This window comes from Pomacea canaliculata, linkage group LG10 (assembly GCF_003073045.1).
Source record: "Pomacea canaliculata isolate SZHN2017 linkage group LG10, ASM307304v1, whole genome shotgun sequence".
Taxonomy (NCBI): domain Eukaryota; kingdom Metazoa; phylum Mollusca; class Gastropoda; order Architaenioglossa; family Ampullariidae; genus Pomacea; species Pomacea canaliculata.
Genome location: NC_037599.1, coordinates 1,713,840 through 1,738,085, shown reverse-complemented (window position 1 = coordinate 1,738,085; position 24,246 = coordinate 1,713,840). Strand labels below are relative to the sequence as shown.

Here is a 24,246-nt window from a genome sequence, read left to right as displayed (position 1 = left end):
GTATTGGCTAACCAAGTCTGCCACATTAGTGCGTGCCTGACAACCGAGGGAAGATACATCGTGTTTTATTTGATTTCCTTTCAAGACGAGAATTGTTTTATTATGCCTGCAGTGGAGAAATGTTTATTTGGAGACGAGAAGGAGTTTGCAAATCAGATGAAACTTCTCGTAAATAGCAAAGATTTACAGTGAGTTGCAAATTGCTGTAAATTGTTTTCTTGGTAAATAATAATATTATATATGCGTGGCTTCAAAACGCTGAAATAAAAAGTTTTGTTAGTCATTAGCTACCATAGAAGGTCAGGATAACGAAATATCTTCAAATGCTATACGTACATATATAACATTGCACTGCATAATGCACCCGCAGACATTTAATGCATATAATGTTTCATTTGCTGTAAATTTTATGTGCAGTCTATGTATATTCTTACAGACTGAGAGTGACATTTAAACTATTGATATAACATATTTTCACCATGTGTTTTCTTATCTGTTTGTACAGCTGTAAGAAAAAAGTTTTATATTTTAAGTTTTTTAAAATTCAAGTCTTTATATATATATTGCATTTAAATTCTTTACTATAGATCATATATATATAGAGAGAGAGAATATAAATAATTCTTTATAGTAAAGATGGAATAGAAATTAATGTGCAGCATTTATAGTCATGTACAATGCTTTCTATTGACAAAAAGCATGCCATAAGAGATTCATGGGTTTATCAAGTTCCCACGATTGATATCTAATAGGAAAATTTGCTGGCATGCATGCTTTGCTTATACTTATAATGGGCTGTCAAAAATTGTGAAAAACTTTTTTTGCTATACAATGAGCATTAATGAGCCTTTGCACTAATACACATAAAGATTCTCACACACACAGATAGGCATTTTTGTTCATATTTAAATAATGTAGCATAATAAAAATGTGTGCACATTTTAGTGATAAATTTCTCTAAAATGATAAATAGGTATATGATGATATAATGATTGTTTGAAGCTTTTATATCTTTTTGTGACATAATGTTTAATGTATTTTAATATTATTCATCAAAATTAAATTATAATACTCATTTTATAATTCTCAGTGATATCGAGTTTGTGATTGGACCATCCAGGAAAAGGGTGTATGCACATAAATGCATCTTATCTGGAAGGTGTGAAGTCTTTCGTGCCATGTTTGTGGAACAAGCACAAAAACTAAAAAGTGGACAAGGTGATAAAGATCTAGATGCACCATTTGTCCTATCAGATATGACTCATGAAGTGTTTTTGACCATGATGGAGTTCATCTATACAAACAGGGTCACTTTGTCTTCAAAAACGGTTAGAGTGTATTTAGTATTTATGATATACACGTACATATACGTACAAGTGTATACACTTGCTTCCAAATTATAATGATGTCTTTTATTTTTCTTCAAATTTTTCTTTGAATGCGATAAGATCTTGATGCAGATATGTACATAAAAATAACTCTTGATTGATTAAATGTGCTGCAGATGTTTCCATGTAAAATTATTTTGGATTAAATTTAGTGGCAATACCTGCTTTCTTCAGGCTATAGATGTCTTGGCAACAGCACTTGAGTATGGGCTTGATGACTTGAAGCATGTGAGTATAATTAACAGCCTTTTGTCCCCTTAGATAAAATTATATGTATCATTTGCTTAAGATAAGCTATGAAAGCAATTAATAAGATTATTTAAAAATGGGGGAGTAACAGTTTTCTTTTAGCTAACTTTTTGTGAGAAGAAACATGGATTGGCAAATATATAGCTTTTGTAGGGAAGAAAACCAAAGGGCTTATAATTTCCTTTTCCTTCTTTGTAAAATGTGAAATTTTTGTATAAATTACATTGATGTGAAGAAGTTCTTCATGAAAGTAAAGTCTTTTCAGATAAGCATGATTCACTTTCCGTGGTTTTTTTTTTTTTCTCTTTTGGGTAACTACAATTAAAGTTATGTCAAGTGCATACATGATATACATGAGGTATATCCTTGTAAAATTTATCCTGAATTGCCCTCTGGGATAATTAAAGTGTTATCTTAAAAGGCCATTCTGTAGGCTAGGGTTCCACACTAACATGTCAAGCTTTTGTGGGTGTATACTCCCTTTCTAGAAAATGCTTAGTCTGATCAGTGGTCTGAAAAGATGGAACAAATGGGAAACAAACGAGAACTAAAGGTCTGCAAAAAAGTTTGTTTAAATAGTCTTGAAAATACTAAAAGGTGAGAGTATAACAAAAGTTTTCAGACATCTTGCAGGTTACTGTAAATTCTGTGAATGTAAAGAAAAATAATCAAAGATTGTTGCATTGCATCAGACTTTTGTTACACAACAATTTTGTAGTCAAATCCAGTTAACTCCACATATTTGTAATTAAAGGAGCAAAATTACATATTCAGTTATTAAAATAATAAATAGGTAATGCACAAGGTATAAAAGTTAGATTTAGAAAAATATTGTTTGTCATTTTTGTACAATAGATATTTGATCTGGGAAATGAATTCTTTTCAGTTATGTGAAGACTATCTAGTATCATCCTTGGATGTCGACAATGCTTGTGACAGAATTCAAGCTGCACAAACATATCGCCTCGATGACCTCAAGCGAAAGACACTGGAATACATTGAAGAAAATACAAAGGTACCAGGAAGAGAAATTGCTTTTGTTGTGATCGAGTATTTGATGTCTATGACCTTACTGGCTTGAAGGAGGGGCAGGGGCAGGACCAGCTCTGTGGACTTTGTGTTTTGATTTTGCTTTCCATTCTCTAACCTGTGCTAAAACACTATAGATAACAACAATAATAAACATGATATAATAACATATGTAATATTATTTTATATATACATTGTTTCAAATAAAATCAAAATTTTATTGTTTACTTTTTGAGATTTTGTTTATTTCCTTGTGTATTTTAGTAGCTAGGCAGAACGTGAGTGGTAATAGCTACTCAAATAATATTTTTCCTGTCATAGAGTTTGTCTTGTGATGGACATGTATGTACACAAGTTTGTGATAAATGGAAGGTGAGTGAGACGATGCGTGCATCAACGTATCATAATTTTTTGTGTCATCTGTGTCATTTTCATTTGTTGGACTCTTTCATATCATTATGTAAATGGATTAGTACTTAGATCCAGACCCTTCTTGTGTGGCAGAGCACTGTACAGTTGTACATTTACACTCAAAAGCACCCAAGATGTTCATTCTAGTCACAACTGTCACTGTTACAGGCTGTGCTTGAATCCAAAGGATTTGAAGAAATTTCTGAAGAAACCCTGTACTGTATTTTGGAAAGTGATAATCTCATGCTGGACGAGATGGAGGTTTACCAGGCTGTTCGGAGATGGGCCAGTGTTAATTCTGTATGTACCATCTACATCATGTTACTATAGACTCTTTATTTTCTGTAGGTTTTGTTAAACTTATATGACAACTTAAGTACGTCACTTTAATTACTTAGAGACTTGATAAGACTTTAATAGAAAATAATTCTCTTCCATGACATTTAATAGTTGATCGCTGCAGGTGTTTGCCTTCTTGCTCTCTTGCAAATAATTATTGTATGTCTCAACTCTTCACTCATTCACTCACCTACCCCTAACACAGTAATACCAAACTGAACATTTCAAAGGACATTTTCTTTTTCTTTTGACACAAATCAATCATGCCTTTATATTTTATCATGGGTAATTTTATTTTTGAATTAAGAGAAATCAATATTTTGGTGGTCTAGTCTTTGCACCAAGGGTGTCATTTGGTCTGTCATGAAACTGCTGCAATTCTTTGCCTGTGCTTTTGATTTTTCATATTTCTTTTAGCCAAGCAGCACATGTGCAGTCTCACCCTTTTTGTGGAATTCCCTCTATGCTCATTTGTTAGTTAATTTCTCCATGGCTTATAAATCTGGAGATCGTCTCTTGGGCTAACTTTACCACTTTGTTCCCTAACCAGTTTATGGAAATTTTACCCATGGGTAAATTGCCAGTGTCCATGTATCCATGTCCAGTAGCACACACATATGTGCTTGCCTTTAGAATAATTGTGTTAAACTCTACTTTTAGGAAGAAACATGTTTAACTGTAGAAGCCCCTTTACAAAAATTTGTAATCTGTAAGTAAAGAGAGCATAACTTTGGATATTCATGTTAGTATTCATTAATTGTACTTGTCTTTGTTTGATCAAAGGCCGTGAGTTCAAAACCAATTTCTGCCATGGGCCGTGATTCCATCAAACTAATCCGACTTCCCCTGTTGTCTTTGGAGGAGATAAGCATACTTGAAGAGGAGAACAAGAAAGACCATTTTCTTCCTGTGCGTAAAAGCAAAATTGTTTCCCCTTAACTATTGCACTCCCATTACTACAAAAGAATTTATTTTTTTATTCATTCTACTCATCAGCAATTAATAAAAATATTGGTCCAAATCATTAGTGGTATTTTGACATGATTCTTTACAAGGACAACGTGACTGAATTCTATGTAAAGTCAATCAATATTAGCAAAACCTGTTATAATTATAATATGTATACTTGTAGCATCACCACCCATAGGTAGGTCACACTCTGCTCTGTCCAGTAATGATAATGAACATGAATTAGCAGACACTGGAATGTGAGATATATGTAGGCACTGTAAACAACATAAAGATAAAGTACAAGAGTAGAACATAATGCAAAGGATAAAGGTGTGAAGGGATATGCATACTATAATTGTGTAGAGATAGAATAGTTACATAATGGTTCACATAACAGACAACATTGCAAAAGGAGTTAAGGATAGTATTCAGGGATAGACAGATATATTTTCAGATAACGTCTGAATGTAGACTTTGAGTCCAAGTGTCGAATGTGGAAGAGCACAGAGGGAGAACATCCATTGTTCGTATGTGACTTTCTTTGTGGGAGGGAGGGATACAATGCTGGAGTCTGATGAGGAGCAAAGGTTTCGGGCAGCAATGATGACAGACAAGATCTCAGTAAAGTAGTGGGGGGAGCAGCCTTCAAAGAATCTGTAGCATAGAGTTGAGAGCTTGTAGTCTATTCTAGCTTTAACTGGTAGCCAATGAAGAGAGTAAAGAAGTGGTGTGACATGTTCACATTTGCGAGTCTGGAAAACGTAGATGACCAGCTGGGTTCTGGACTTTCTAAAGCTTGTGGATGAGGTACTGTGGACAGTTAGCAAGAAGAGAGTTGCAGTAGTCTAGTTTAGACAGAGCAAATGAGCAGATGATAATTTTGGTGGTTGAGATAGACAGAGTATTGCACCTTCATCCACAGCAGACAAAGTATCTTTTACCACTAAGGAGGGCGGTCTTAGTGCTATGAAAAGGGTGATAAGCCGACTGTTACTTATTGCACTAAAATGTGACTATTTTTAGCAGGTGATAACCCTCATGCCACAATTATTGTAAACTGTATTTAACTATGCAATAATTCACTCAATCTGTCAATTGTATTTATGTGTCAAAAGATTAGATAATCAATCTGTTGTCAGTACTTCCAGATATCTTATTATTTATATATACATCAACTTTATTAGTTTTCCTTTGTGGCTTGACATTTCTTTGTTCATTTCTTATAAATGTAAGCTGTCAAGAAACTGTAAGTGCTATAGCCTGTGCATGGCAGCTCAATGAAACTAACAAAAGAATTTATGATTGTCCACAGATGGAACTGTTTGCCCTGGCATGGAAGATACATGCCACACGACAGGGAGAAAAGGGCAATCCATTGACTACAACACGCAAAGGCACTGCTCCTCGTGAATGCCACACTATTCTGCAGAATGCAAAATGAAGAACCAAGCAAATTTAGGCTGCTCGTGCACAATATGCCCCTGGACGCAATATGAAAATCTCTTATTTATTGCTTTTATTCTCCAGCTCATTTTATTTTGCTGATTTTATTTCACTATAATGAAATTAAACGGAGTTTTCATTTTAGGTAAATAATTATTAGTATAACAAAAATGAAAGGATGCTGCAATATTCTTGCTTTTAGACTTGATGACAACTCCTTTGAGAACATATTTAATATTCTGTGCTCTTTGATTAGAATTTCCAGAGCTATTTTTAGAATGTATAGAATCTTCAGAATTGGTCTGAGTATGCATTTTTCTCTAGTATAATGAATGCAGTTTTATCCTAATCTCCAGCATGCATGCAAGAAAATAAATTGTTGCTGATTGATGAAGGATTTTTAGTGGTCTTGTTCCTTTGAATGCAGAATCAAGTAACCGCATTAAGCCATTCACTGTTTGTTACCTCTCTCTCTTTTAATGCACTTATTTGCTAGACTGGAAAAAAGATGAAGCAAATTATTATTTTGATGATGATGATGATGATGATGATGATGATTATGTTGACAACAACAACAAAGACATTACGCTTGTTTTGGTAATAACAGTGGTTGGGATCTGAAACTATTCGATTACTTTGTGAGGTTTAGTGACAGAAGTGATTGAACGTTTACAGTACATCTTTTTATTACAACTGTAATTAAATGCGTTACAAAACTGTCTTTCAACGAGAAATATGATCATATATTTATACCAATTAAGTCATTTCAGTAGGGCTGTAATCAAATGTGCTACATTTTTGACATCAGCTTGAACAATAAAAAATTGTGTGTTGGTTTGGTTGAGCTCTGTAGTATTTTTTATTATTTTACTGATTTACTGAGGTCAAACCTTTATTTCCTTTTTCATTTAAATGAACAATTTAGGCAGTGAGATGAAGACCAACCACTTCTGATAATATTGCCAGATAGGATAAGTGAGGACAACACTGTAAAGCCACACTATTTCCAACAAATTCATGTACATGCTATAATATACCAGTTTGCTCAAAAGTAATCAGAGATATAGTAACATTACTTATAGAAGCTGTTTAAACAATTCTTTCCAACAGGAAATAAATAATCACTGTTCGGAAAGCTTAAAACATTTGTGTGCATGCACAACCTTTGCTCTATTTTGTTTTAAAATCTACTGCATTCGCTGATGGACAAATATCCACATTATTACACAAAAGTATTTCTGTCTGAAAGAAGTCTAATAGAAGTTATTTGTAAACTTTCCAGACATGATTTACGGGATATTTCGCAATACTCTCTGTGAATGTTGGTAATATTTTTGAAACCTTGGCATTTTTATATCACTTTTGACATAATTGTAATTTACTCCCATCTGTCCCCAGCTTCTGACTGTCCCCAAAACATGCATTTATATTTTGCTTAATGACTACTTTTAGTTAAAGGGTAAATAGTTCTCCTTCTGTCGGGTTAGGGAGAAAGTCTCCAAGGTTTGAAAAGACCGCTTGATCAAAACCAATATTATCACTCAGATTAAGCACCATGCCCATCGATGTATTTGCAGTGTGATAATTTGAATGTTTGGACCCAAACAGCTACTGGAAGTCGTTTACATTTTAAATCCTCGATTTTTTCCTCACATATCTCAAGAGAGAGAAACCTAGAGAATATGGTGTCTGAAGACTGAGCTGTATTTTACTGTCAAGGTAGATCCCTTTCCATCTGTGGTCTGAGTTTATCTTGAAGAAGGATAAGAACTCGCGGACTCACGCTTGTTTGCTGTGTCTAGTGGACCACTTTTAATGGGTTACTCAACGACTCCACTGTCAATCATTGAGTCAGTTCACTGGAAGCCGTAATTATCTGACAGCCGACCACCTCATGTATATAATATGTCTGATAGTCTGTTTAACGCTCCAGGTTTCTGTGACAAAGTCACACACTCAGCCAAACATTGCAGGAAGGTGTGCAGGGTGAGACAGTATATAGTGTATGTGGACCTCAGTCCCTATCCACAGAAACTTTGTGTTTTTCACTGGAGCGAGTTCTCGAAACTGAAGTTAAAAAAGACACAAATGATGTCATTTTGTAAGTACGTCATGTTTCTGTAGGCATGACGTCACTCAGGAAGTTCCGGCGAGTGACCGCGCAGTCACCTGACGTGGCGCTTGCGGTCTCGATGGAAATTTTGATTTCTCTCTCCACAGGTGACAGTGAAAACAGGTAGATCACGTGCTTGAGCTCACTGGGCGCAGTAAATACAGAATGATTTCACACCTGTGCTAAAGCCTCAGCGATGACGATGCCAGGAGAGCTGGAACATGGTCTCACACCTGTGTGTTTGCCCTCACAGACTGCCATCTCTCTGCGGGTTTCCAATGTCTTGGCACAGTCTCTACATCAGGTGGTTGCTGCAGCTCGGTGCCGTCACTGTTTTCTGTGAAATTTTCGGTGAAAAGTCTCAGTCGGTGACACAGCAAGGACCTATGACGAGCGGCTGCCACCCTTGCCTGTCGCGTTGCCTGGAGACGGAAGAATCGGAAATCTTCGGCAAGCTACAGGATGAGTTCCAAGAAATTACCGACGCCACCCGAGCACGAGCTAGGGTAGCTCCCATCACAGACATCAGATACATTCGAATTCCTCTCCCGTGGCGCTTTTGGTAAAGTGTATCTCGTATCGGACAAGCAGACGGGACAGTTTTTTGCCATGAAAGAAATCATCAAGAAGGGGATATACATGTTGAGGGAGCAAAATGTTGAAAAGGAACACATAGTCATGATCAAGGTGATCGCGTGAGCTCGTGTTACTGTTGAGTTACTTGCCTGCCTGCTATTTCCATGTGTGTCGTTCCGAGAAAAGTCTCGGTCATGCAGCTTTGAACGGAAGAGCTTATATAAATGCTTAAAAGTCGTTATCTTGATTGTATTGCTATGATATAAGCATGCAGATGTCTTTATTAACATCAGCAGATAACGAAAAGTTCTTCAAAGATGTCGAAAACAGTAATGAAATTATTCTTTTACAGGTGCAGTGTCCTTGGACTGTGGAATTTCTCAACCTTTATGAATCCCCGTTCAAACAGTGCATACTGATGGAGTTTATTCCGGGACGAAATCTGCTGGAAGAACTTGTCGTGAAGAAAAGTCTGACAGTCAAACAGATTCGTGTGTATGCCGCCGAGATGCTGGCTTGCATCTTTAGTGTGCACAGACACGGCTACATCCACAGCGACATCAAGCTCACCAACTTCATGCTCGACTCGTACAACCACATAAAATGTGCGACTTCGGGCTCTGCGTCAAGTTTCTTCTACCTCATCCAGTGTCTTGAGGTAACACCTTCTGTCGCAGTTGCCGTGACACATTTGTGGCCATCATTGTAAGACAACGCATCTGGCATTCTGTCTCATTATTGTCTTATGTTTAATGTATTTTTTATCCATCCCCGTTCTCGTAGGGTTACAGATTTTGCAGCCATCTTTCTCAATCCCCAAAACACAAAATAAGGTTATAACGTCTCAATATTCATGCTAAAGGTGTTCTTATTGTTCCTGTGGCAGCTTTATCCTCCTCACCTCAACTTCTGGGAGGTACCCGACACCAGTGTCCTGGCTCAGTGGCACGAGATTAAGGACACACACGTGCAAATGTTCAGCATCCCGCACGGCACCTCGTACTACTGCGCCCCGGAAGTCATCAAGTTTACCTACAAAAACTGGTCCATGTACGGCAACAACGGCTTCACCTTCACCTGCGACTTCTGGTCCTACGGCGTCTGCCTCTACTACCTTCTGTTCGGCCACCTGCCATTTTATTCCCGGGATAAGCTCCAGGCAAGTTGAGGGGAAGAAAGTATTTTGTCTTCACAGCGCGTGCATCAACTTTCGCTGGTGTGTGTGAATCTGACCTTCTCTTCCATGTCCACCTCCTCCGCCATCGACGTCAGTCGCACCAGCTCGCCAACCAGCATTCTAGTGATGACGTGTACATCCAGTGGCTGGCTGTTACAGTTGTCTAAATTGTTACAAATGTTTACTCGGTGGTTGTGAGGTGTAACTCAGCTCCATGATACTTGTGGGCTTCGTCGTCGTTGTTGTCGTCGTTGTCGTCGTTGTTGTTTGTTGTTGTTGTTTTATTGTGCTACGTGTTCTAATGAGACTATGATTATGGGTAAAGGTGAGACCTTCTGCACTTAATACTAGAGCCAGAAAATGTCTCTGTTTGACCTAAAATGGAAATCAGATGTCGTTGTATCTACCCGCTAAGACTGACCGAGTGTGCGCTCGTGCGTACATGAATACGTGGTGTGTGCGTGTGTGCGTGTGAGCGTGTGTGATGTGTACACAGATCCCTCGCTTGATCATCTACTGGGAGCAGACGCTGAACCTCAAGAGCAAGCGCTTCATTCCTGACTCCGGCCTTGACCTCATCAAGAAGCTCATTTGTGACGAGAGGTCGCGACTTGGAGCTAACGGCTTTCATGAAATCGCATGCCACAGTTTCTTCGACAACATCCGCTGGGAGGGCCTAGGTTATCGTAGGAATCCCACAGAGATCCCTGGACCTGACACGTGAGTGAGTGAGTGAGAGAGAGACGAAGCATAATAACTCACTTTTCTTTTATTTTGGCGGGGGTTGGTGGAAGAGGGCCTTAATTTCATGAGGCTGCAAAGTCTTGACCTCGTGGAAGCTTCCGATTTTTCATATTTTATGAATAAGTCTTGAGAGAAAGCCATGGAGGACAGACCTTCTACAGAATCGTCCACGTCTTCAATAATCGCAAGGTGAGCCACGAACTACAGGCCGGGGGTAACAACTTTCCCTTCCCTCCTCCCGCTCCTGGGTCCACTGAGAAAATAAAACAAAGCCCTGACGACAGCAGAGGGTTGATTTCTTTGTAGCAGGTCTCAGGTGATCATCGTTAGTCTTCATCATCAGGTGAGCATTAGCATCTGATGTCCGCGAGTACAACAGAACCAACGAATGTTTAATAGTTTACAAGGATGCTACTTGTTTTTCTTCCGAGTCTTGTTGAGCTCAGTACCACTTCGCACAATCTTGAGTGAACTATTCTCTTTCTGCTCTAGAGACACAAAACTTGATGGTGCACAATGATCGATGGATCACTAATATCCTCCGATATGGTTGATTGGCACTTGGTGTCATTAGATTAATATGTAACTCCGTGATGTCATCTCTCATTGGCTGTCGCCTTGACAACAGAATCATCTGTGGACATTACAATGTATGTGTCAGGCTTTTTATTAACCTCGTTTTATGTGAATGGTGAACGATGCATGTTGACGTGAAGAACGATGTTGGAGAGGAAAAAAGATGGAGTACTGAGATGTGGGGAACAAAATCTTGCGTATGCTATCTCGTAGTGAACGCTGCTCAGTCAACAGGGAAACTGAGAAAACGAGGTTTTGTCTGTCAGACATCGCGATAACCTACCACTTGCCTGGGACTCAAAGTCTGGTTGTTGCATTGTTTGCAGACTGGAGTCGCCGGACAGTCCGGAGGAATCGGAGCTTGCCTGCAACAATTTCTTTCCCTTTCTGTGCCGAGCGAAAAAGCGGAAGGAAACAACATACTCGTTGTCTATGAGTAGACAGCGTGTGTCGTCACTGAGGAGAACCGAAGATGAGGTAGACAGCTGCGATCTTGATGGATGCTTCGTGAAATCCTGGTTTTTCCCCTCTTTATACAATCGACGATTCGCATTCTAAACTCTTAACCTGTTAGTAAGCGAGAAACGACGACGACGACTTGAACTAGATGTCGGACGCGCCCAAAAGGTTGCATGAGTCATTTTTTGGGAAGAACTCGAACTCTGAATGCTGAACTGTTTGCAGCTGTCCCGGATGTCCACCGTACAAAGAGATGGCGGCGAACCTGCGGGTCACGTTTGGCAGCGTCCTGACCTCACAGAAACCTGCCAGCTACTCGCCGTTCGCACGACGCACAGCTGCATCTCTGGCCTCCATCCCCCAGATCGAGATGACGGAGAGCTCGGTGGACTACGAGTACCCGTCCATTGATCCGCCAATATTTCGGAGGAGAGTTTTCCAAAGTAAAGCTAGTTTAGCTAGCAAAGAAAGGGAATCATCCGAGTCGCAGTCTTCCACCAGCATCTACCTCACAGCTCAGGTCAGTTGAGAAGACGAAAAGTCCTGATAGGGAGGCTTGCCTTGTTCCCTCCCCCCTCTTCCTCTACTACCCTACTACCCCTTGCTCACTTCCTTCGTTAACTCGCACACCTGTCGAGCAAGAAGACAAGTGTAAACGCTACTTGGACAGTCTGCACCCAGCCACCCGGGTACTGGCTCCAACGACTACTGTAGCTACGGGTAGTAAACCTCGTGTTGTATGCCCCATGTTGACAAAAGTAAGCCTCCTCAGACGGTTTCCTTCTCTTCTCTCGTTTCTCTGTAGTAAAGTCAGTCATATTCATGGTAGGAAAGTAGCAAATATCATGGACACTGATGTAAACAAATTATCGCAAGATACAAACAAGGGTGGAACAGGAGGAGGGAGGGGTGACGAGTGCGAAGACTGGCAGAATGGTAAAGATATGGAGGCTCCACAAACTTACTCATATCCCGCGAGGTTATAGCTGTCAAACTGTATATATAATTACAGTTGTCAAATATAAACATTGAATGATTGTGTAGACGGACAGATACAATGGCTTGTCTCAAGCTGATGACTGCATGTCTCTATAGTCCTCTATATTTTGTTCGCAAACTGGCAAAAATTATGTGTAAACTTTCATGCAAACTAGTAATTATCCAGAAATTAATTTTCCATAAATTAAGCAAAAACATTAAGGGTCAGAGTGGTAGGAGGAACAAGATTTTGTGCGGCCATTTGTAAAATTTGTGAAAGCACTTCTGAACTTAATTGACATGCACTCACAATTATGCACAGCACACCTGATCTGTACGCATGTATAGTGGCACGATACAATAATTTTATTTTGATATTTATCTGACCAGACCTTGCATGGATGGTAGCTGTCGGAAAGGGGCACGTGACTCCATAGAGAGTGTGGGAAAGGTCAAGCAGCAACAGGAAGAGGAGATGGCCTCCACCCTCACAGAAAAAGAAATGAACCACGAGAGACGTGAGGTCATTGGAGTGATGTCCATTGGCCTTATCACCTTCACATTGTGTTTGTGTGTAAAGCGCCGTGAGCTTGCCTGTAGAGGTAAGGCGCTAGAAAAGTCAACTTTATTTATTATTAATACCCGCTCACCCTCAACGACCTAAGAAAGTTTTTTTTTTTTTGCCTTGATCTTACCCATTCCTTAACACAGCTTATAAAAGATTGTTGATGTGCATTGGATTACATTCTGAATAATAAATTTTTTTACTATACTATGTTTTGTATGCTTTCTTTCCTATTAAAAAAAGAAAAAAAAACAGATCAGAAGATCGAGAAGAATTTTTTAATATCAAGAAAGTCTGAAAGGGAATACAATTGACGAGTGGGCACCGGATCAAGCAGGGACCAGAGAAATTGCAGAATACATTATGAAAACATGTCACCGTCGTTTCGACTGCCGCTATTTTAAGGGAAAACCACAAGTTGAGAGAGAATGTTAATAATACTTTAGAAGAGGATATGGGAGGGTTTTGAAATGAGATTACAGATGAGATGACGGTCACACTCATCAAGCCCGCGGTCCTCATCTAGTAAAGTCTTTTACCTTCAGGTGCCATGGTGACCAGCTTGCCGAAATGATTATTATTTGAAACATGTCTTTGTTTACAGTTCTGTCCCTTACTCTGGAAAGCATCCTGCACTGCGCCTGTGCTAAAGACAAGTCCTGTGTTAGGACGATTTACCCCTGTTGCTCCAACCTCCAGTGTGAGGAGAGTTTTTGAAAGCTAGTTCTCAGAACATTTCAAATCCTAGTTCAGGATTTTTAACATCTTCTACATTTACTTGTTCAGAAGCTAATTTGGAGGAACACTGGTGCCAAAATTTCTTTGTGGATGTTAGATTACCTGACTAATATCTCAGTTTATCTGTTTTTCTTCAGCTGATTCTGCTCCCCAAGGGACTGTACTCGCCTGTATTTCTCTCCCCTGCCTACAGCTGAGTGTAGCCGTAAAAAATGAACATTTGCCTCCTAATTACATTTGCAGACGACATCGACGTTACAAAACTGATTTGCAATGATAAAGACTCTTACTGTAGACAGGAGATTGATCACTTTGGTGTATGGTGTGACGATAATTGTTTAGAGCTGAATGTAAAGAAAACTAAAGAAATGTTTGTTGATTTTAGGAAAGACAAAATGAAAGCAGTTAGAACAGCGATATGCACATGAAATGAATGTATATTTACGAATGTATTTATGCATGTATACATATTTAATGTAGGTATTACGTGTGTGGTGGGTGTGTGTGTGGCTAAAGGAGGTTGTTGACTGTGAGAAATCAGCACTTTGCCAGTAGCAGACAGTCATTAAAATAAAAATTCCACTCTCTGAGGCCTTTAACAGAGGTCCCGCTACGTCACACTGTCGAGCGCAGGTTACTGGATGACTTTATGTTTCGAGAGGTGGAATCCAGTTTCTCTGATCCTCTTTTTGCACTTTCACCTTTGCCTTGCCGACAGAAGGCTCGGCCCACCCTCCCTGCCCCACATCCACCCCCTGTCCTCCTGCTCACAGATCGATCCTATCTTCAGGGAATGGCATCCGGCTGAGAGCAGAACTATCGATCCGGAAACAAGCTGGTACCCGGGCTACAAGTGCGAGAGAGACGGTCTCTACGTCCTGTGTGTTCACGTCACCGCCACGTAGCACGTAACAAACATGGAGGAGCGTTGTGTACGTCTCTGGTTTCGGCCGCAGGTTAACTGCCGTCCGAGGTCCGCTGACCAGTCATCTGCAAGGGCAAGCAATGTTGAGGCTACCTTTGCCGGCCTCTGCTATGACGAGGGTTGGCCGTGGTGGGTCCGTCAATGGCTTGTGGAGGCCTGGTGGGCGCACGAGTTGTGCAGCTGTTGCCCGCACTTCGTCAGAGACAGTCGACACCGGTCCACCGTCAACCGTTGGTCATATACAGACACATATGTTCATCTTTTCCCTCAACCACATTTTGTTCCACGGTTTGCAAGAAGGCTTGGATTGCATGCATTGTCAGACTGTACCACGTGACTCTTTTCTCTGCCCACAGTTGTTGTGTGGTTGCTCCGTGGTTACGAGCAGGGTGGGGAGAGAAATGTTTGCCGGGGAGAAACGTAAACACCGACAACTTATGTCTAAGTCCAGTCTTCTGACACTAGCACTCGGTCCTCTGTAAAAACCATTACACCGCTTCCATCCGTTAGGAATCACAGCCACAGAAATCAAAGAAATGATACAGTCGCTGACTGCGGGGATCAACAGATACCAAGGTTTGCGTCCAGGACAAAATGACTTCTTCTTCGTGTTCTCTGAGCTGTGCCTGTTAGAATATTAAGCAGCCTCGGGGGTAGCCGATACTCCCCCACTCTTTGATGTTGTAGACCAGTTGATTTCTTCTCGGAGGCTCTACTCCTGACATCTTAACCGCCATGCAGGAGGATCCCAATGTCCTCAACATGATAATACAGAGCAGCGGGCGGCGGTCACTTGGCGGAGGCTTGCTTGTTACCCAGAGCTGGAGCTGCTTGAGGATTACCTTGGACACCTAATGTGTGGTCTACCTATACAAGAAATTACATCATAGCTATTACTCGAGGCGGGGGAACACTCCCATTCCGTCAAATACGCAAGAGTGAGATGAATAGAAGTCGTAGACCAACAAGTTTAGACGATCTGATCAGAAAGGACACAACAAATCTTCCTCGACCTCCGCCATTTTAGCAACAACGAGAGAGAACAGTGCGGCATTAGCTGACCCCGCCATTGGTAGATCCAATCCCCTTTCGGTTATCGTTAGGAGCATTTCCGGTCGATGACCAGATTACGTTTTCCAGTTGGATGCACTAGATTCCCACGAGACAGGACGTCGATGGCTTTTTTGCAGCTACGACAGATCATGTCATGTCAGTCATGTCAGTCATGTCAGTACCCGCCATCCTTCCTCCTACAGTGAACAAGTGTGTTATGATCATGTTTAACGCCAATGTAGGCATGATAAGGGAGGATTATTTTCATCTATTAATACTGTTTTGGGTTTCTTTACTACATCATTATCATCGTCATCATCATCATCATCATCATCATCATGAAGTGCAGTTGCAGCGTTTGTCCTTAATGCTGTCTGTGCTTTACAGAAACAACAGCCAACAGCAGCAAGTACAATCCAACCTCAGTCTCGCCATTTCTCGCGTTTCAGAAAATTGATGGGACACCAAGAGTTGCAAGAGCGTGATCCGCGTTTCCATAATTCTTAAGGAATAACTCCCGTGTAGCTGCCAGCAGACCAGAATTCTGCATTCTCACCTTTCCTTACATTTGTCTTGTCATACCTGATGACAGTCTGGTGACAGAGAGTGGCTCCTGTTCTCAAACTTTGCAGTAAATATGGGGGCAATAACTCTGTTGAGACTACTACCACGAACTGATATTTTTTAAAGGGCGATGATATCAAATATCATAATACAACGATAAATTCTGATGTGAATTTCTGTAGAATTCACGAGAAGCACCGCACCCTACTCCCATGGTTGACTGTTGTACACGGGATACAACCACGTGACTGTCAAACAACGTGTAATGCGAGTAACACTTGCCTGTCATTTTCATTTCCCATCTAGAAACCCGTTACCTGAGAGAGAGAGAGAGCTATAAACTGTTTTTCGAATGGAATGATAGAAGATGCAGAGAATCACAAAAACATACGAGCCAGACGACGTGAGGAGAGATCGTGTGGAGATGAGTTATTTGTTATTTCCTCATCCCTCCTTACATCACTCAGCACCGCGAGGCAGTGGCTTCCCTGGATTGTCGGCCATCACATGTTGAAGCCAACACAATAATAATAATTATAGTAATTTTCTTTCCGTCTCCTGAGACTTCGTTTTCAATTACATAACTCATTCTTTTACACCAGAACAAGAAAAACTTGAAGCCGCCGACATTACATTGAAATCAGTAAACTACACGATATAAGTAATTTATTTTATCAGTGTCTACATACAGACACGAATATTAACAAGTTGAGAAACACGCTGCTGCGCCTAAGGGAGGAGGAGGAGAGGGGATCGGGAGGAAAAGCTCGCCACCTCCGTGTGGCCTGTGGAGAGCTGACATGGCCGCAGGCCCCCCTAATGATGCTCAGACACTTCAACCATCTTCTCTCTTAACTACCGGGTGTCGGTGTGGAGGCGGTGGTGTTTGGAGGGCGTCCCACGGACCCGCAAATTAGAGAAGATGGTCTGACCTTTACACTTTGGCCCTGAGTTCACGTGGCTGAGTTTTAAATAGGAAGAACACGTCACGAGTAATGAAAGTAATTAATGGTAATTAATGTGACTGGTTGTAAGGTGCAATGGGGGAAAGTTTAAAATTTACTGTTCTTCTCTTTAATACACACCAAAACACAAAAGAAACACCTATATATCTATATATTCTTCTTGTTTCTAATCACCCCCAGTCAGTCAGTCAGTCAGTCAGTGTGAGACACAAAATAGGAGACACAGAGAACCGGAAGACCGAAAATGAGAGGAAGAGTTAGCGATGGAGAGAAGAAGGAAGGTAAAATGAGAGGGAAGCAGAAGAGGAGGGGAAGCGAATCAGTGAATGTGAGGTCAGATGGAGTTGGACAAACTGTGACAGACCATAATGTGGTTACCAGCATCAACCTCCATGTCAGGCGCCTGGCCACCTAACTACATTTGTTTTATAGACACATTCGTTTCAATTGTCCTGCCGGGAAAATATTGCAAGATAATAGCTTACTGCCACATTCACTCCTGCCACACATTCTGTCTCTCTGACAACCTCTCAGCTATGAGAACGGCTTTTGAGTTTTTGAAATAAACCTGTTTGTTCACAAAGGGTTTGTTCCAATCGTTTGTATGTTATTGTTTAGCACACACACACACACACACAAACACACAAACACACACACACACACACACACACACACACACACACACACACACACACACACACACACACACACAACACACACACACACTAGAAACATTAGAATGTAACCTGATTACTGAGCTCGTCTCCTCTCTTAAGAGAAAGACAAAGAAATTGCCAGATAAACTCCTCAAAGAAATACTGATGGTCCTGGTCTTGAGGACAACAATGAGAGTTGTTTACTGAACTGAAGCCTGTCGACTGACGTTCACGTGTGTACTTGACATTCTTTGTGAACTGGGGAGGTGTCTTTGCTGGATGTCTTCATGAAGGGGATACATTGGACGAACACCTTTGGGAGACAGAATGAGAATACATCGGGAACAGCATTTTATATGTATACAATGGAATAAGCTGGCGCAGGTAAGCATCCATGGAATGGAGGAGGTTGTGTGTGAGAACTTGTATCGTCCTCTGGGTGTTGATGGGAGGTTGGCTTGTATAACAATTTCTAAACTTTGTTCACTTGTCCACAGATGAGAAAGGCAGCTACGATGCCAGCTACTTGTAGCCCTGGATGGGCTGCATGATGAGCAATGAGAGGGGTCATGACCCCGGCAACTCTCGCAGGGTCACGCATAGGTCTGTGGGGTCGTCAGACATGGTTGTACCCACACAGCCCTCAGGGTGCATCAGATATTGTTGCTGTACCACCCAGAACTTCTGTTCCTGTCATTTCTGGCGGCTGCCTTTTAGTAAGGAAGCGCGAATATGTACATCTGTGTGTTTGTATGTCTGAGTGTTGTATGTCTGTATGTGTGTTTGTATGTCTGTATGTCTGTGTTTGTATGTCTGTGTGTTTGTATGTCTGTGTGTTTGTATCTGTGTTTGTATGTCTGTATGCGTGCGTGTCTTTGTGTGCGCATGTGCGAGGCATTTATTTTCAGCTTGTGTCTGTGAGCTTTTTGTGTGCATACTTGAATATACTCAACTCAGGTAAGTGGAGCTGAAGTCTCGACAGGAGGAATCGTCTTCGCTAGTTCCAGATGTTTTCGTGAAGTCGACAGGTTCCGTTCCGTTTCTGTCTTTGTCTGTTGTCTGTCTGCAACATTCGGACCTGACAGTATGTGGTGGATGTATCTCACTCCTTGCTGTCATCATTATTCTCAAGCTGGGGGTCAGGCCGGGGGTATATACAAGTGTGTAGATGAATGTAAGAGTAAAAAGTAAAACAATTGCTGCCTCCGTGAAAACTCGGTTTGGCACGTTTCCCAGGTAAAGTTTGTCTTGCATCATTTCTTCTTTCTTCGCCATCTGCTCTGTTCCTTGAGACCAATAAACAGTCAGACCACATAAAGTTGTGGCCACGACTGGGGGAATGATGGGGTGCATGTTCCCCCCTGTAGTCACGTGTGTGGGAGGGACCGTGCACCTGAACACATTCGTCCTTAGAACAACGCACGTGTCCAGTCATCTGCAGCTAAGCATCTCTACTTTGCTCCACAAAAACATCGAAGAGGAGCAAAGGGATGAAATTCCAGCAGACGATCAGATGAATGTCATCGGAGAAAAGCTGCTGCTGTGTTTATCTGTTTAAACGATGCCGAGGAATGGCAGGAAAGGGGAAATTGTCTGTCTATCCCAACCCTGGCTCCATGAAGAATGGCGTTTTTTCTGGAAGCATCCAGTGTGTGGCGGACTACCTGGTGGCAGGTAACACATCTAAAGCTTCCATAAAACACAACAGAAATGTCAGGTACTGGCACAGGCAACAAAACACACATCGTCCTCTTTTCCCAAAGTGTAGATTCAGCATTTTGTCCACGAGAAATATTGGCAAGAAATATTTAGTGGTGAGTGCTTTGAATGCAAATAAACAAACAAATGGCAGAAGCCGTTGCTGTGACTGTTTGTAAAACTGAGCTTGCTTGATATTAATTTAATGGACAGAATCACGCAGTGCTTGCCGGAACATTCCATCAGCGAGAAAAAAAACATTTCACTGAAAGTAAATTTGTTTAAATCTTTGTTTCATAACTTCTCCTCATCTTTCTTTTCCCTCCTTTCTTCTTTGTTTATTTTCTTACTTCTTTCTATTTTTGTTGTTGTTGTTGTTGTTTTTATTTTAACGCGTTCTGTTTCTCTGTTTTGTGTGCAAAAAAATATGTTGACATTTAGTCATTCTTTGCGTCGAGAATCACTGTACAGGTAGACGCTCAGGTGAACAGATTGAAGGAAGAGGAAAGCGCCTGTAGCCCGCCATCACTGTGGACACCGACGTGCATCAGTCAGTGGGTCACCTGTGTGACACGGTCAGCAGGGTCATGGTCACGTAGATACGACTTCATGCAGCACGTGCACACACACACACACGCACGCACTGCACACAGTCACACATACGCACGCATACACACGCACTGCTCAATGATCACAAGCTCTCGCTCGCACGCACGCACGCACGCCGGGCACAAGAAGATTAACGACGCACGCACGTGACGAGGAGTCGTGACAACGATCGTGTACAGGACTCGCAGGCGAGGGTCACGACAGTCACTGCCGTCTGCGAGGGCGAAGCGCTCACTCTCCTCCGGTGCTGCTGCCGTTGCTGTGTGTGTGTGTGGAAGCCAGCAGCCATTGTGGCTGTCGCCGGTGCTGCTGGTGGTGATGCTGCTGCTGCTGCTGCTGTGAACTGCGATCGATGCGCGACCTACAGCCTGCAACGTCAGACTGGGATTACGTGTGAGAGAACATCTACACCCGCCACACACACACAAGGCCAAACGGTGTGTGCGTGTGTGTATGCGTGCGTGTGCGTCGTTTGGCGGGTGGGGATCGTCCTAACCCTCCATCCCCGCCGCAAGTGTGACGGGTCCAGCTTCCGACGGTCACAGACTGGTCGTTGTGGGTGGTGCTGGTGGTGCAAGGCGGTCGTGATCGTCGCGGCAGCGTCAGGCGAGAGAGAGAGTGAGAGAGAGAGGTCCCCCTGCTCAGCACGACAAGGTGAGCGAGTGTGATTGTGACTGTGTGTGTGTGTGTGTGATGTCACCTCGCTGGCTTTGTCGACGACTGTCGTCGCTTCTCGATTCATTTTTGTCGAGTGCCAGAACCCACCCGCCACGTTAGGTGCCTCCCAAAAGGCACGATGTCACGTGACAGCATGAGCAGCTTTAGGAATTTTTGCTTCTTCTTCCGCTAGGGGAGGCCAGGCGAGGTGAGGAGCCATCAGGGACTGCTTGTGGAGACACGTCACAGCTTAACCACTCACCAGTGGCGGCGCACGGGAGGAAATCAATGCTGCCTGCAGGTAATTGAACAGCTCTCTGTGTTTGTGCGCGACTTTTACGTCTTTCGGAACGCCAGCCAGCGCTCAGAAAAACAAAAATCCACAAAAAAAAGGCAGAGGAACGGTTATTGAACCGCGCTCGGCAGGCGAGTCATAAACAAGCCTCGACAGTCACTTGTGGGGGTGTGTGTTGTTGTTGTTGTGGTGGTGGTTGTAGTGGTGGTGGTGGTGGTGGGGACACCTTTAGCAGCGTCAAGGCTTCTGGACACCCGAGTCCGCGTGACACCGGTGTTTGCGCAGCCACGAGCTTCGGTCGACGTGGTTTCCGCGCAGTTCTTGTGAGGACAAAGCTCTTTGACCTTTCCACGTCCACTTCCGGCCAGCGCTCGCCTGCGTCCCGTAGTGCAGCGACACTGACCGCTGGCGACATCTACAACCGTGACGACTGCACGTTGTGAGCCAGGATGGACAGGCTGGATGAAGGACTACTTGTAGTTTTTTCCCACCATCTGCTGGTACACGACTCCAGGACGAAATAGCCAGAAGCAGGGTCATCGGGGGACACCGCTCCACAAACTGTGAAAGCCGTTGAAAGGTGACTGTGTGCGTGTGTAATTTGTTTTGTTGATATTTGTTTGTGATGTGATGCTATCGCCTGAATGCCGGCGAGCTGTCGAGGGTCTTAATACGGAGCCAGGCTGTAAATGCACCCATCCTCCCGCAAATTATCCCAAGCAGCTTGGGAAATCAAATCAGGATGAACTTCGTTGCGTCATCGGAAATGAATGGCTGCCAACGGTTTTTTCTACCAGCTGGCGGCGCTAACCCTGAAAACAGACAGTGAGATGTTTGTCCGCCTGCTGCCTCCTCCAGTCAATCAGCAACAGCGCTGTCTCTCAGCTCTTCTCGTAGGTTTGTTTTGTCATCATTGCATGACCCCTGACCCCTGAGCGATTTCCTTCTGAGAGCAGTTTGTAGTAAGTCAGGTAGAGGTACAGCTATGTGCAGTTATCTGTTTGTGTATTTAAAATTTAAGTGTGATAATTTTATGTGTTTTAGTTTATTAATCTTTAACTTATTGCACAGTTTGCATTATCAAAGTAGGTTTTGCTGCAAACATTATCAACAGGTGTTTTGATACCTTCTATCGTCTTTATTTTCTTCATTTTTGTGACATGTCTTGAATAACTTGACATAAAAATTTAAAATATTTTCAGCATTTTGGCTGTTTTGCCGGAGATAATTGCCGAGAACTATAAGCAGTTACAAAACTGAACACAGATTGACGAATATTCTCAATTAGATGATGAGATAACTTTAGAAACTGAGTTGTGATGGATTATTTGTTGTTCAAACAGACACGACGTGGTGAGCACGTGAAATGCGGTGAAGCACAGGCGTGAAAGGTTACAGTGACACGGCCTTGACCTGGAGACCATGAGGCCAGAGAGGAGATAAGAGGTCAGAGGGCGTGGTGCAGCAACAGCTGCCTGTGGCGACAAACAACCTCCAGTGCAGCAGACCTCCAGCGCAAGCTACCCTCGACAGCAGCCTTCCACAAAACCTTATAAATCATTTCTTGTTAGCAGGTGGCGTTCCCAAACTACAACAACAACAACAACAACAACAACAACAACAACAACAACAACAACAACAACAGTTCTGTGAGCGCTGGGTGTGCTTCCTTCCTTCTGTAGGAAACCGGAAGTTGAAGCTAACTAGCTAGAATCCAGCACGGATCTCCTCTCGGAATCTTGTTAGCATCTTTGTGAGAAGACATCCTGAATTCCTTGAGAACTATTCATATGAAGAACTGTTGTCATCAAGGCCCTAGTCACGTGATCAGATAACTTTGGATGTTTGCGAAGCAGCTTTTGTCTGTGTGACAAACTCGATTATAGTACCTGTAGCATCAAGGATATACATGTCACAAAGATATAGACAACTCAGTCATTCGCAAAAGTGAAGTGAACCGAGATATCACAAGAACTGCGAAGACCTTTTTTCTTGGGAAAAAGTCCCTTGTGGGGTTTTGTGTTTCATCAGTAGTCAAACAGGGGAGTGTCCCGGTGAGAATTATCGTGCCTGAAGATTTCCAATTTTTGCGTCCATTTCTTGTCATTCTTGGGACAAAATAATCTTCCTACCAGTGTGGCTGTGTTGCCGATTAAACAAGATTAGTATATACAAAGATACTGTAATCTTCAAGTCTGTCAGACTCCAGTCCTTTGCACGTTTGAGCAAATTTTCTTGAAAGTGAAGTTGGTGTTGCAGAGGACATCTTGCTACAACTGGTTGTGGCGGACAAAACAACGACTGGACTTCTTGCGGACTCGCAATCCTCGCACACACCAGGTCACGTGGGAGATAGGTGGGTGGCGACTGTGATGGGGATGTGAGCATCCTGGGGGTCTGAGACCAGCGCGGTGTCAAGAGCTGGCGATTGCTTGTGTGAACTTCACAGACCGCTCACTGACCTCGTGCCACTGACCCCTTGTCGGGGTTATTTCCGATCGATACATCAGCCGATAGTGATTTGAACTACAGACACAAATCTCACCCACGTCTGCTGACGTCGACATCCGACTCCGTGACGTGTAGTCACGTGAGCAGACCACAGAAATCAGTGTCACGTGTTGGAGTTTGTTGGATGCCAGACCAGAGAACTGGTCCGACACCATCCACGACTGTATCCGGGAAGAAAATAGTTTGATCGCTCTCCGTTGTATGAATGGACTCGTGAAACAAGGAGGAAAATAAACAAACTCCAGTCAAGTTTCAGACCCTGAAAATAAAACGACTGGTCTCTCGATAGGAAAAGAAAAGAGACAAGGGTGAAGTACCAAGAAAAGCAGCAAGAGAGGTGGACTTGTCCAAAACATCAAAAAGCACATCTTCCTTTAGACTAGATTGAAAGACCCGGGTGAAAATACCCTTCTACCCGAACCCTTTCTTGAAAATTTACTTGATGTCATCTGATAGGTTATAGAAAAGTTTGGCAGAGGTGAAAAGTATTTTATAGGCGGTTACATCCTTAACCCTCTTCCCCACCTACAGTCACCACACCCCTTAGCTCCTGGAGTGTTTTTCTTGCTGACCACCC

General features: G+C 42.4%; 2 protein-coding genes and 1 long non-coding RNA gene across 4 annotated transcripts; all 3 read left to right on the top strand.

Annotated features, from left to right (window-relative positions):
- The first annotated feature begins 58 nt into the window (after positions 1-58).
- On the top strand, positions 59-6,654 carry LOC112573989 (BTB/POZ domain-containing protein 19-like). Its single transcript, XM_025254751.1, has 7 exons — positions 59-188; positions 1,091-1,328; positions 1,563-1,616; positions 2,524-2,652; positions 3,246-3,377; positions 4,200-4,325; positions 5,680-6,654. Exons 1-7 carry the CDS (start codon positions 103-105, stop codon positions 5,806-5,808), a joined length of 894 nt encoding a protein of 297 aa, XP_025110536.1. The 5' UTR covers positions 59-102; the 3' UTR covers positions 5,809-6,654.
- A 1,277-nt stretch (positions 6,655-7,931) lies between these two features.
- LOC112573988 (serine/threonine-protein kinase 38-like) lies at positions 7,932-13,515 on the top strand. 2 transcript variants are annotated; one of them, XM_025254749.1, is made up of 7 exons: positions 7,935-8,610; positions 8,852-9,157; positions 9,386-9,658; positions 10,173-10,396; positions 11,323-11,473; positions 11,681-11,975; positions 12,824-12,957. In XM_025254749.1, the coding sequence occupies exons 1-6, from the start codon at positions 8,533-8,535 to the stop codon at positions 11,864-11,866; spliced, it is 1,218 nt and encodes a 405-aa protein (XP_025110534.1). In that variant the 5' UTR covers positions 7,935-8,532; the 3' UTR covers positions 11,867-11,975; positions 12,824-12,957. The 2 variants fall into 2 exon arrangements, with proteins under 2 accessions (XP_025110535.1, XP_025110534.1); XM_025254750.1 differs by lacking the exons at positions 11,323-11,473; positions 11,681-11,975 and having other exon boundaries at positions 7,932-8,610; positions 12,824-13,515.
- Positions 13,516-20,344: 6,829 nt separating this feature from the next.
- LOC112574041 lies at positions 20,345-23,087 on the top strand. Its single transcript, XR_003101335.1, has 3 exons — positions 20,345-20,860; positions 21,057-21,164; positions 22,502-23,087. It is a non-coding gene; the product is annotated as an uncharacterized LOC112574041 (long non-coding RNA).
- Positions 23,088-24,246: the final 1,159 nt, after the last annotated feature.

Bases quoted from the DNA above. Each gene is read 5' to 3' on its own strand.
- LOC112573989 (XM_025254751.1), top strand. From the start codon at position 103: ATGCCTGCAGTGGAGAAATGTTTATTTGGAGACGAGAAGGAGTTTGCA. The intron at 1,617-2,523 runs GTGAGTATAATT...AATTCTTTTCAG, and splicing joins GGCTTGATGACTTGAAGCAT to TTATGTGAAGACTATCTAGT. The intron at 3,378-4,199 runs GTATGTACCATC...GTTTGATCAAAG, and splicing joins GATGGGCCAGTGTTAATTCT to GCCGTGAGTTCAAAACCAAT.
- LOC112573988 (XM_025254749.1), top strand. From the start codon at position 8,533: ATGAAAGAAATCATCAAGAAGGGGATATACATGTTGAGGGAGCAAAAT. The intron at 8,611-8,851 runs GTGATCGCGTGA...ATTCTTTTACAG, and splicing joins AACACATAGTCATGATCAAG to GTGCAGTGTCCTTGGACTGT. The intron at 9,659-10,172 runs GCAAGTTGAGGG...ATGTGTACACAG, and splicing joins ATTCCCGGGATAAGCTCCAG to ATCCCTCGCTTGATCATCTA.